Source organism: Coffea eugenioides, chromosome 10, assembly GCF_003713205.1.
Source record: "Coffea eugenioides isolate CCC68of chromosome 10, Ceug_1.0, whole genome shotgun sequence".
Lineage (NCBI taxonomy): Eukaryota > Viridiplantae > Streptophyta > Magnoliopsida > Gentianales > Rubiaceae > Coffea > Coffea eugenioides.
Window position 1 is genome coordinate 27,388,888 of NC_040044.1, and position 12,511 is coordinate 27,401,398.

Sequence of the window (12,511 nt, forward strand, 5' to 3'; positions counted from 1 at the left end):
GAGTCATGGATTCAGTCCACCTAGTTCAAGGGATGGCCGAATCCCCATTTCCCTTTTCCTTTAGCATTAGGGTTTCTTAGTCGTGAGTCTATATAAAGGGTTACTTTGTACGAGTTGAGGGTTAGACGTTTTATCAATAAAATTCATTGTTTTCGATTCTCTCTAGTGTGAGAAACTCGATCCTTTACTTGCTTCTGGCAAGGGTTCTTGAGCAATCTTGTGCTTGTCCTTGATTGTTCATCCGACCTATCCACTCGAGTATTCACCTCGATTGGAGTCGTCGTTCTACCACCTTCAATCAATTCATGTCGTCCGTTTTGGTTTTAGGTCCCGCAATCCAAGCGTTGGACAATCTCTCTAGATCCTTGGGCAAACGTGCTACGTGTCTGGAGATGTGTTGATCGAGGAGCGTATCAGTTGGCTTCAGAGCTTAGGTGGAGGTATCTTCCGTTATATCCGTTGTTTTTGTCTTTGTTTGTCATCTAGAATTCCTTTGTTTCCACTGCTTTGTTAAAAAAAAAATTCTGTCTGCCATATTCGTATTTGTGTTTGGACAGAAATTGGGGCCGAAGTTGCTTACTTGTTGTGTCTCTTAATCTGTCCAAAGTTTGTGTCTCTTGTGTCACGAATTCTGACCGTGTATGTCTTGTTGTTGTTGAGTCGTTAGTGTTGAAATTCTGCCCGCACCTTTGTGCCTTTGTTGTTCATCAAATTCCTGTCCGTTAGCATCTCTTTGTGTGCTTCAAATCTGTCCGCGACTTGTTTCTGGTATTGAATTGTTAGTTGTCTTCCATTCTATCCGTGGTTTGTGTGCCTTTGTGGTGTCCAAATCCTGGCTTGAGTTACCAAATCTGCCTTGTTAGTTTAGTCGTCACTTGAGCAACAAGAAAACAAGTGGGGCGGCGGCTAGGGTTTCATACGTCGCTAGGGTTTCGTTAGCACAAATCTGTCCAAGTTTGTTTTGAGTCATCCAAGTTGTTTTGCTTAGTTTTCGAAACTGATTTTTGGTAAAACTTGTTGGTGTTTGTGAATCTTGAGAGAACCTACAAGATTCTAGGATTTCTTGATTGTTATCTTGAAGTTCTTGAAGTTCTTGATAAGCATCTTGAACGTTCTTGAGGGATCTTGGAGGTTTGGTGGTGTGTTGTTTGGCCGACCCAAATCTGGCCATTTAATCCATTCGGCCAAGTGAAGTTTATGTTTATTCGTTGAGTCAAAAAAAAAAAACAAAATAGAAACGAAAAAGAAAAGAAAGGAGAGAATTTGGTTGGCAAGAACAACAAGAAAGAAAAATTGAATCCATTATTATTGCCAAATCAGTTTGCTTACATCTTGTTTCCAATCCAAAACAGAAAATTAAATCCAAGGAAAGTATTCAAAAGTTTTGATCCACCACTTCTTGGAGTTCTTTAATTTCTCGTTTCTTGGGAACTTGTTTCACCCTTCGAGTATACATCTTTTTATACTCTCTTCCGGTGGTGAAGGGTTTCCTTAGTTTTGGAGTGAATTTCTTGGGAGTATCTTGAGTCACCCATTGGGGGGGGGGGAGCTCGAGTAAGGTTGTTTGCACCATCTTGTTGATTCTCCATTGTTTTTGACAAAGGACCGAAACTGATTTGCTTCTTGAATAGAAATTCTGATTTGGTATTGTGTTTGCAAAAGGAGGGTTGTGTGGTGGAACTTAAATAGAGTCCTCTCCAACCAACTTGTGTGTGAACTTGAAGGAAATCTGAATTTGCGTGAGGAGCATGTGGAACCAAATCTGATTTACAAATCTTTTTGGAAAGGAATTTGGAAGTTACTACAAGTTGTGCAAGAAAAGGTTTTTTTAAAGGTTTCCAAAACTAACTTGTTTTCCAAAATCAATTAGGAAACTAAGTAGATAGCTTGGGTAACTCTTTTATTTCCACTTGGACACACTCCTACATTTTAGGACCCTAGGATCTCATTGGTTTCCTTTCACACTAGTGCACATCCATTTTTGTCCGCCATTTGGAACCTTCCAAAACCGTGTCATATTCCATTCCTTTTGCATTCCATTTGTGTCTTGTCTCTTGATTACTCTTGTGGATCAAGTTGGTAACAATTGTTGGACTTTGCGGCATTTCTCAACCACCCAATCCACTAGGTAAAGGAATTTGGTAAGATCATTAGAGTGCTTGAGTGAAAATATGAGGGTGAGTGAAACACTGAGGGAGTGAAGCGAGGGTATATTTGTACTATTTCTTGGTTCACTAACCTTTTGCAGGACCAGCGAGACATGGAGCAAGCTCATCCTACCACTGACTACTCATTGATGTTTACCACCATGAAGAATGAGCTTAAGCTGATTAGTGAGCAACAAATGGAGGAGATGCACAACCGCTTCGACGAGCTCTCAAAGAGTTGCACACGAGGCTCTCGTTCTAGGTCTCACAATCGAAGTAACCATGGCACCAGAGGGGCAAATAGTGAAGACTACTCGGCTAGTGAAGATGAGGAAAGAGTCGAGATGCCTAAAAGGGACACGTTTAAGAACGAGCTCAAGGGACTTAAAATTCAAGTTCCCGTGTTCAAAGGCAAGAGTGACCCTGAGGCTTACTTGGAATGGGAAGACCGCATCGAGATGGTCTTTGACTGTTATGACTATAGCAAGGAACAAAAGGTGAAGGTTGCCACCGTTGAGTTCACCGACTACGCTCTAGTTTGGTGGGACCAAGTAAGGACTCATAGAAGGAGAACGGGAGTACCACGAGTCCGAACTTGGCGAGAACTCAAGGCATTGATGCGCAAGAGATTTGTTCCTAGCTACTACAACCGCGATCTCCACTATAAGCTTCAAACCCTCACTCAAGGCAACATGAGTGTGGAGGACTACTACAAGGAGATCGAGATGGCCATGATGATGGCAAACATTCAAGAAGATGGTGAGGCCACAATGGCAAGATTCCTTAGAGGTCTCAACCCCGACCTCCAAGAGGCCTTGGAGCTACAACAATACATGGACATGCATGATCTACTGGAATTGGCCATCAAGGCCAAGAGGGGGAAGAAGATGAGGCGAGGTGGCCAACCCTACCCCACCTCAAACTCGAATGCTTAGAGAGGAAGCCAACCAAAGAAAACCGTCCATGAAGGTGGACATTCAGCTACACCAACCACCGGTCGAACACAAGATAACTTTTCTAGCCGAAATGTCAATTCTACCTCTAACAAAGTTGTTGATGCATCCAGGTCCACTTCTAAGGCACTTCATGAGACTCCTAAAACTAAGAGTAGGGATATCAAGTGTTTCAAATGCCAAGGATTTGGGCATATTCAGTCTCAGAGTCCAAACCAAAGAGTCATGTTAGTCACTCACAATGGCGAAATCGTATTCGATGATGACGATTGTGAGGAGATGCCTGGATTGGTCAAGAGTGATTGCTTGGAGGATGACTTGGCTGAGAAAGAATGTTCTCCCACTCAATGAGAAAAAGGTTGTTTGGTGGCACGACGAGTGCTAACCGCCCGAGTCAAGGAGGACGAGCAATTGCAAAGGAAAAACTTATTTTACACTCATTGTAAAGTAAGTGATAAAGTGTGTAGCCTCATCATTGATGGTGGGAGTTGCACCAATGCGGCAAGCTTACTCATGGTTGAAAGATTGGGCCTTCCTACAACTAAACATCCACACCCATACCGCCTCCAATGGCTAAGTGAAGAAGGAGAGGTACGTGTTTACAAACAGGTACGTGTTCCTTTTTCAATTGGTAAATACATTGATGAAGTAGTGTGTGATGTTGCTCCTATGCATGCGACACATGTCATTTTAGGAAGACCTTGGCAATTTGATAAACATGTCACATTTGATGCTAAGGCAAACAAGTACATTCTTTTGCACAATGGTAAACGCATGGTCCTAACACCACTCACACCTGCACAAGTGTATGAGGACCAACTTAAATTGCAAAGAGAGTATGAATTGGACCGCCAAAAGAGGAAACAAAAGGCGGCCGACCCTGGCAAATGCTCCACTTCTACAAGTGAGCACTCGACCAAGGGTCAAGTGAGCACACCTAGTGTCACACATGATCCCGCATTGACTAAGCCCAACACTAGGAAGCGAAACATGATAATTAAGGCTAAGGATGTTCGAAAACTTGTGAATTCTGACCAGCCTGTATTACTCTTGGTTTGCAAACACGTGCTCCTAAATATTGATGAGCTCAATAACGCATTGCCTTCGAGTGTTGTTGCTCTTCTGCAGGAATTCGAGGACGTATTCCCTGATGAGGTCCCTGATGGATTACCCCCCATTTGAGGGATCGAACACCAGATAGACTTGATTCTTGGAGCACCACTACCCAACAAACCCGCTTACTGCATGGGTCCTGAGGAGACAAAGGAGTTTCAAAGGCAAGTTGATGGCCTAGTAGGTAAGGGTTGGGTAAAGGAAAGTCTAAGTCCTTGTGCTGTGCCTGTGATACTTGTCCCCAAAAAGGATGGTACTTGGCAAATGTGCACCGACTGTAGAGCTATTAATGCTATAACTGTTAAAAACCGTCATCCAATTGCTAGATTAGATGATATGTTTGATGAACTTGATGGTGCTGTGATTTTCACCAAAATTGATTTACGAAATGGCTATCATCAAATTAGGATGAAAGAGGGAGACGAGTGGAAAACAACTTTTAAAACCAAACATGGTCTTTATGAGTGGCTAGTCATGCCCTTTGGGTTGACTAACGCCCCTAGTACATTCATGAGATTAATGAACCATGTTTTGAGACACTTCATTGGGAAGTTTGTGATTGTTTATTTTGATGACATCTTGATTTACAGTCGCAACATGCAAGAACACATGGAGCATTTGAGATTAGTTCTTAACACACTTCGAGAGGCGCATCTATACGCTAACCTTAAGAAGTGCACCTTTTGTACTAATGAGCTTGTGTTTTTAGGCTATGTTGTGAGTTCACAGGGCATCAAAGTAGACGAATCCAAGATTGAGGCCATCAAGCAATGACCGACACCAAAATCCGTCCCTGAGGTGCGCAGCTTCCATGGATTGGCGGGTTTCTATCGGCGATTTGTCAAAGACTTCAGCACCATTGCTGCACCATTGACCGCCGTGATTGCTGCACCATTGACCGCCGTGACAAAGAAAAATGACAAATTCTATTGGGGAGAAGCCCAAGAACAAGCATTCCTTACCCTCAAGGACAAACTCACACATGTACCTGTTTTGGCATTACCAAACTTTAACAAGGCTTTTGAAATTGAGTGTGATGCTTCTGGTGTAGGTATTGGTAGGGGTGTGCAAAATCGAAAAATTTCGATTTACCGACCGAATTCGAATTGAATTCGGAATTTTGAATTCGGTAATTCGGAATGGAAATCGGAATATCCGATTTCGAATTAGTCGAATTCGGATCGAATTCGGTAATGAGATTTTTCAAATCGAAAATTTCGATTTCGAATTCACAATTCAAAATCGAATCGAAATCGGAATTCGGAATTTCTATTTTGATTTCAAATCTGTTTTTCATATATATATAATATATATATTATAACATTTATATTTTAATAATAATTTTTATATTCATGAATTCGGTGAAATCGGAATTCCTATTTTGATTTCAATTTCGTTTTCACACACATATATAATATTTTATATATATATGTAATATAATATTTATATAATAATAATAATAATTTTTATATTCATGAATTCGGTGAAATCGAAATTTACCGAATTCCGAATTGAATTCGGAACGAATTCGAATTCGGAATTGGTGAATTCGAAATCAAAATCGGTCGAAAATTCTGATACCAAAATTTCAAAAAATTCCGATTTCAAAGTTCCGAATTACCGATTTCAATTTTGATTCACACCCGTAGGTATTGGAGTTGTCCTCATGCAAGACAAGAGGCATTGTGCTTATTTTAGTGAGAAACTGGGAGGTGCTGCCCTGAACTACCCCACGTATGACAAGGAGCTGTACGCACTTGTGAGGGCCTTGGAAACGTGGCAACACTACCTCCGTCCAAGGGAGTTCGTGATACACATCAATCACGAATCGTTGAAGTTTCTCAAGGGACAACCAAAGTTGAGCAAGCGACATGCCAAATGGGTAAATTTCATTGACACCTTCTCTTATGTCATTAAGTACAAAACTGGCAAAACGAATATGGTAGCTGATGCTTTATCTCGTAGATATTCTTTGCTTGTTGTCCTTGATGCTAAGTTGTTAGGGTTTGAGATGCTCAAAGAACTATATGCCCATGACATTGACTTTGGTGAAATCCATGCATCTTGTATTAAGAGTCCACGTGGAAAGTATTTCTTGCATGATGGATTTTTGTTCTATGTGGATAAGTTGTGTGTGCCTAACTCTTCCATCCGTGATCTTTTGATTCGAGAGGCACATGGTGGTGGTCTCATGGGACATTTTGGCATTGTTAAGATTTTAGCAATGTTGCAAGAGCATTTTTACTGGCCTCATAGGTGTAGGGATATTGAACGCATGGTTGGTAGATGTGCCACTTGCCCAAAGCCAAGTCTAAAACAAATCCATATGGTTTGTATATACCATTGCCCATTCCACATTATCCTTGGGTAGACTTGTCTATGGACTTTGTCTTGAGACTACCTAGGTCACCAAAGGGTAATGATTCCATCTATGTACTAGTTGATAGATTCTCTAAGATGGCTCATGTCATCCCTTGTCACAAAACTGATGATGCATCTCACATTGCTAACTTGTTCTTTAAAGAAATTGTTCGTTTGCATGGTATGCCTCAGACCATTGTTAGCGATAGAGATGTGAAGTTTTTGAGTTATTTTTGGAAGACTTTGTGGTCCAAGCTTGGCACTAGATTGTTATTTTCGACCACAAGTCATCCACAAAGCGATGGACAAACTGAGGTTGTCAATCGCACACTTGATACATTACTCAGGGCCTTGATTAAAAAGAATCTTAAATCTTGGGAAGAGTGTTTGCCACATGTTGAATTTGCTTATAATAGAACTGTTCATAGTGCAACACACTACTCCCCCTTTGAGATTGTTTATGGCTTTAACCCCCTGACCCCCCTTGATTTGGCTCCATTGCCTTCCTCTGAGCGCACAAGATTAGATGAGAAAAAGAAAGCTGATTTTGTGCGCAGGTTATATGAAGCTGTTCGAGCAAACATTGAGAGGCGTACTCAGCAATACACCCAACAAGCTATCAAGCATCATCGTAAGATGATTTTCGAGCCTGGAGATTGGGTTTGGCTACACTTACGGAAGGAGCGATTTCCTAAGCAACGACATAGCAAGCTGTCCCTAAGAAGTGATGGACCCTTCCGAGTGCTCCAACGAGTCAATGACAACGCGTACAAATTGGAACTGCCTAGGGAGTACAATGTTAGCGCGACCTTCAATGTCGCGGATTTGAGTCCGTTCCTTGATGGAGATGATCCAGATTTGAGGACAAATCCTTCTCAAGTGGAGGGGACTGATGTGTGCACGGACCTTAGCCCACGCAATGATCCAAATGATCCAGTTCGAGTGCCGTTGGGCCCAGTCACACGTGCACGGGCTAAGCAATTCAAGGAGTCACTTCAAGACCAACAAGGAGCCCATCGGACGATTGAAGGCTTGGATAGTGATAATCAAGTTGTCTACACATTGCTCCAAGCCCATGAAGAGCCAAGTGGAGTCCATAGGTCCCCTGAGTAGAATCGGCCAACTGTTGGGCCTTCGTGGTCTTGAGTTGTCAAGTCATTGTTTAGATTAGTTACTAGTTGAGTCATGGATTCGGTCCACCTAGTTCAAGGGATGGCCGAATCCCCCTTTCACTTTTCCTCTTAGCATTAGGGTTTCTTAGTCGTGAGTCTATATAAAGGGTTACTTTGTACGAGTTGAGGGTTAGACGTTTTATCAATAAAATTCATTGTTTTCAATTCTCTCTAGTGTGAGAAACTCGATCCTTTACTTGCTTCTGGCAAGGGTTCTTGAGCAATCTCGTGCTTGTCCTTGATTGTTCATTCGACCTTTCCACTCGAGTATTCACCTCGATTGGAGTCGTCGTTCTACCACCTTCAATCAATTCGTGTCGTCCGTTTTAGTTTTAGTCCCACAATCCAAGCGTTGGACAACCTCGCTAGATCCTTGGGCAAAATCGTGCTACGTGTCTGATGTGTGATCGGGGAGGCGTATCAGTTGGCTTCTCAGAGACTTAGGTGGAGGTTATCTTCCGTTTATATCCGTTGTATTTTTGTCTTTTGTTTGGTGCTCTTAGTTCTTGTCGCTTGCTTTGTTAAAAAAAAATTCTGTCTGGCATATTCGTATTTGTGGGTTGGACAGAAATTTGGTGGCTCCGAAGTTGCTTACTTGTTGTGTCTCTTAATCTGTCCAAAGTTTGTGTCTCTTGTGTCACGAATTCTGACCGTGTATGTCTTGTTGTTGTTGAGTCGTTAGTGTTGAAATTCTGCCCGCACCTTTGTACCTTTGTTGTTCATCAAATTCCTGTCCGTTAGCATCTCTTTGTGTGCTTCAAATCTGTCCGCGACTTGTTTCTGGTATTGAATTGTTAGTTGTCTTCCATTCTATCCGTGGTTTGTGTGCCTTTGTGGTGTCCAAATCCTGGCTTGAGTTACCAAATCTGCCTTGTTAGTTTAGTCGTCACTTGAGCAACAAGAAAACAAGTGGGGCGGCGGCTAGGGTTTCATACGTCGCTAGGGTTTCGTTAGCACAAATCTGTCCAAGTTTGTTTTGAGTCATCCAAGTTGTTTTGCTTAGTTTTCGAAACTGATTTTTGGTAAAACTTGTTGGTGTTTGTGAATCTTGAGAGAACCTACAAGATTCTAGGATTTCTTGATTGTTATCTTGAAGTTCTTGAAGTTCTTGATAAGCATCTTGAACGTTCTTGAGGGATCTTGGAGGTTTGGTGGTGTGTTGTTTGGCCGACCCAAATCTGGCCATTTAATCCATTCGGCCAAGTGAAGTTTATGTTTATTCGTTGAGTCAAAAAAAAAAAACAAAATAGAAACGAAAAAGAAAAGAAAGGAGAGAATTTGGTTGGCAAGAACAACAAGAAAGAAAAATTGAATCCATTATTATTGCCAAATCAGTTTGCTTACATCTTGTTTCCAATCCAAAACAGAAAATTAAATCCAAGGAAAGTATTCAAAAGTTTTGATCCACCACTTCTTGGAGTTCTTTAATTTCTCGTTTCTTGGGAACTTGTTTCACCCTTCGAGTATACATCTTTTTATACTCTCTTCCGGTGGTGAAGGGTTTCCTTAGTTTTGGAGTGAATTTCTTGGGAGTATCTTGAGTCACCCATTGGGGGGGGGGGAGCTCGAGTAAGGTTGTTTGCACCATCTTGTTGATTCTCCATTGTTTTTGACAAAGGACCGAAACTGATTTGCTTCTTGAATAGAAATTCTGATTTGGTATTGTGTTTGCAAAAGGAGGGTTGTGTGGTGGAACTTAAATAGAGTCCTCTCCAACCAACTTGTGTGTGAACTTGAAGGAAATCTGAATTTGCGTGAGGAGCATGTGGAACCAAATCTGATTTACAAATCTTTTTGGAAAGGAATTTGGAAGTTACTACAAGTTGTGCAAGAAAAGGTTTTTTTAAAGGTTTCCAAAACTAACTTGTTTTCCAAAATCAATTAGGAAACTAAGTAGATAGCTTGGGTAACTCTTTTATTTCCACTTGGACACACTCCTACATTTTAGGACCCTAGGATCTCATTGGTTTCCTTTCACACTAGTGCACATCCATTTTTGTCCGCCATTTGGAACCTTCCAAAACCGTGTCATATTCCATTCCTTTTGCATTCCATTTGTGTCTTGTCTCTTGATTACTCTTGTGGATCAAGTTGGTAACAATTGTTGGACTTTGCGGCATTTCTCAACCACCCAATCCACTAGGTAAAGGAATTTGGTAAGATCATTAGAGTGCTTGAGTGAAAATATGAGGGTGAGTGAAACACTGAGGGAGTGAAGCGAGGGTATATTTGTACTATTTCTTGGTTCACTAACCTTTTGCAGGACCAGCGAGACATGGAGCAAGCTCATCCTACCACTGACTACTCATTGATGTTTACCACCATGAAGAATGAGCTTAAGCTGATTAGTGAGCAACAAATGGAGGAGATGCACAACCGCTTCGACGAGCTCTCAAAGAGTTGCACACGAGGCTCTCGTTCTAGGTCTCACAATCGAAGTAACCATGGCACCAGAGGGGCAAATAGTGAAGACTACTCGGCTAGTGAAGATGAGGAAAGAGTCGAGATGCCTAAAAGGGACACGTTTAAGAACGAGCTCAAGGGACTTAAAATTCAAGTTCCCGTGTTCAAAGGCAAGAGTGACCCTGAGGCTTACTTGGAATGGGAAGACCGCATCGAGATGGTCTTTGACTGTTATGACTATAGCAAGGAACAAAAGGTGAAGGTTGCCACCGTTGAGTTCACCGACTACGCTCTAGTTTGGTGGGACCAAGTAAGGACTCATAGAAGGAGAACGGGAGTACCACGAGTCCGAACTTGGCGAGAACTCAAGGCATTGATGCGCAAGAGATTTGTTCCTAGCTACTACAACCGCGATCTCCACTATAAGCTTCAAACCCTCACTCAAGGCAACATGAGTGTGGAGGACTACTACAAGGAGATCGAGATGGCCATGATGATGGCAAACATTCAAGAAGATGGTGAGGCCACAATGGCAAGATTCCTTAGAGGTCTCAACCCCGACCTCCAAGAGGCCTTGGAGCTACAACAATACATGGACATGCATGATCTACTGGAATTGGCCATCAAGGCCAAGAGGGGGAAGAAGATGAGGCGAGGTGGCCAACCCTACCCCACCTCAAACTCGAATGCTTAGAGAGGAAGCCAACCAAAGAAAACCGTCCATGAAGGTGGACATTCAGCTACACCAACCACCGGTCGAACACAAGATAACTTTTCTAGCCGAAATGTCAATTCTACCTCTAACAAAGTTGTTGATGCATCCAGGTCCACTTCTAAGGCACTTCATGAGACTCCTAAAACTAAGAGTAGGGATATCAAGTGTTTCAAATGCCAAGGATTTGGGCATATTCAGTCTCAGAGTCCAAACCAAAGAGTCATGTTAGTCACTCACAATGGCGAAATCGTATTCGATGATGACGATTGTGAGGAGATGCCTGGATTGGTCAAGAGTGATTGCTTGGAGGATGACTTGGCTGAGAAAGAATGTTCTCCCACTCAATGAGAAAAAGGTTGTTTGGTGGCACGACGAGTGCTAACCGCCCGAGTCAAGGAGGACGAGCAATTGCAAAGGAAAAACTTATTTTACACTCATTGTAAAGTAAGTGATAAAGTGTGTAGCCTCATCATTGATGGTGGGAGTTGCACCAATGCGGCAAGCTTACTCATGGTTGAAAGATTGGGCCTTCCTACAACTAAACATCCACACCCATACCGCCTCCAATGGCTAAGTGAAGAAGGAGAGATACGTGTTTACAAACAGGTACGTGTTCCTTTTTCAATTGGTAAATACATTGATGAAGTAGTGTGTGATGTTGCTCCTATGCATGCGACACATGTCATTTTAGGAAGACCTTGGCAATTTGATAAACATGTCACATTTGATGATAAGGCAAACAAGTACATTCTTTTGCACAATGGTAAACGCATGGTCCTAACACCACTCACACCTGCACAAGTGTATGAGGACCAACTTAAATTGCAAAGAGAGTATGAATTGGACCGCCAAAAGAGGAAACAAAAGGCGGCCGACCCTGGCAAATGCTCCACTTCTACAAGTGAGCACTCGACCAAGGGTCAAGTGAGCACACCTAGTGTCACACATGATCCCGCATTGACTAAGCCCAACACTAGGAAGCGAAACATGATAATTAAGGCTAAGGATGTTCGAAAACTTGTGAATTCTGACCAGCCTGTATTACTCTTGGTTTGCAAACACGTGCTCCTAAATATTGATGAGCTCAATAACGCATTGCCTTCGAGTGTTGTTGCTCTTCTGCAGGAATTCGAGGACGTATTCCCTGATGAGGTCCCTGATGGATTACCCCCCATTTGAGGGATCGAACACCAGATAGACTTGATTCTTGGAGCACCACTACCCAACAAACCCGCTTACTGCATGGGTCCTGAGGAGACAAAGGAGTTTCAAAGGCAAGTTGATGGCCTAGTAGGTAAGGGTTGGGTAAAGGAAAGTCTAAGTCCTTGTGCTGTGCCTGTGATACTTGTCCCCAAAAAGGATGGTACTTGGCAAATGTGCACCGACTGTAGAGCTATTAATGCTATAACTGTTAAAAACCGTCATCCAATTGCTAGATTAGATGATATGTTTGATGAACTTGATGGTGCTGTGATTTTCACCAAAATTGATTTACGAAATGGCTATCATCAAATTAGGATGAAAGAGGGAGACGAGTGGAAAACAACTTTTAAAACCAAACATGGTCTTTATGAGTGGCTAGTCATGCCCTTTGGGTTGACTAACGCCCCTAGTACATTCATGAGATTAATGAACCATGTTTTGAGA

General features: G+C 42.2%; 2 protein-coding genes across 2 annotated transcripts; both read left to right on the forward strand.

Annotated features, from left to right (window-relative positions):
• Nucleotides 1-3,613: 3,613 nt before the first annotated feature.
• LOC113750605 lies at nucleotides 3,614-4,282 on the forward strand. Its single transcript, XM_027294565.1, has one exon. It carries the CDS (start codon nucleotides 3,614-3,616, stop codon nucleotides 4,280-4,282), a length of 669 nt encoding a protein of 222 aa, XP_027150366.1.
• Nucleotides 4,283-11,374: 7,092 nt separating this feature from the next.
• On the forward strand, nucleotides 11,375-12,043 carry LOC113750607. The gene has a single exon (XM_027294566.1). It carries the CDS (start codon nucleotides 11,375-11,377, stop codon nucleotides 12,041-12,043), a length of 669 nt encoding a protein of 222 aa, XP_027150367.1.
• Nucleotides 12,044-12,511: the final 468 nt, after the last annotated feature.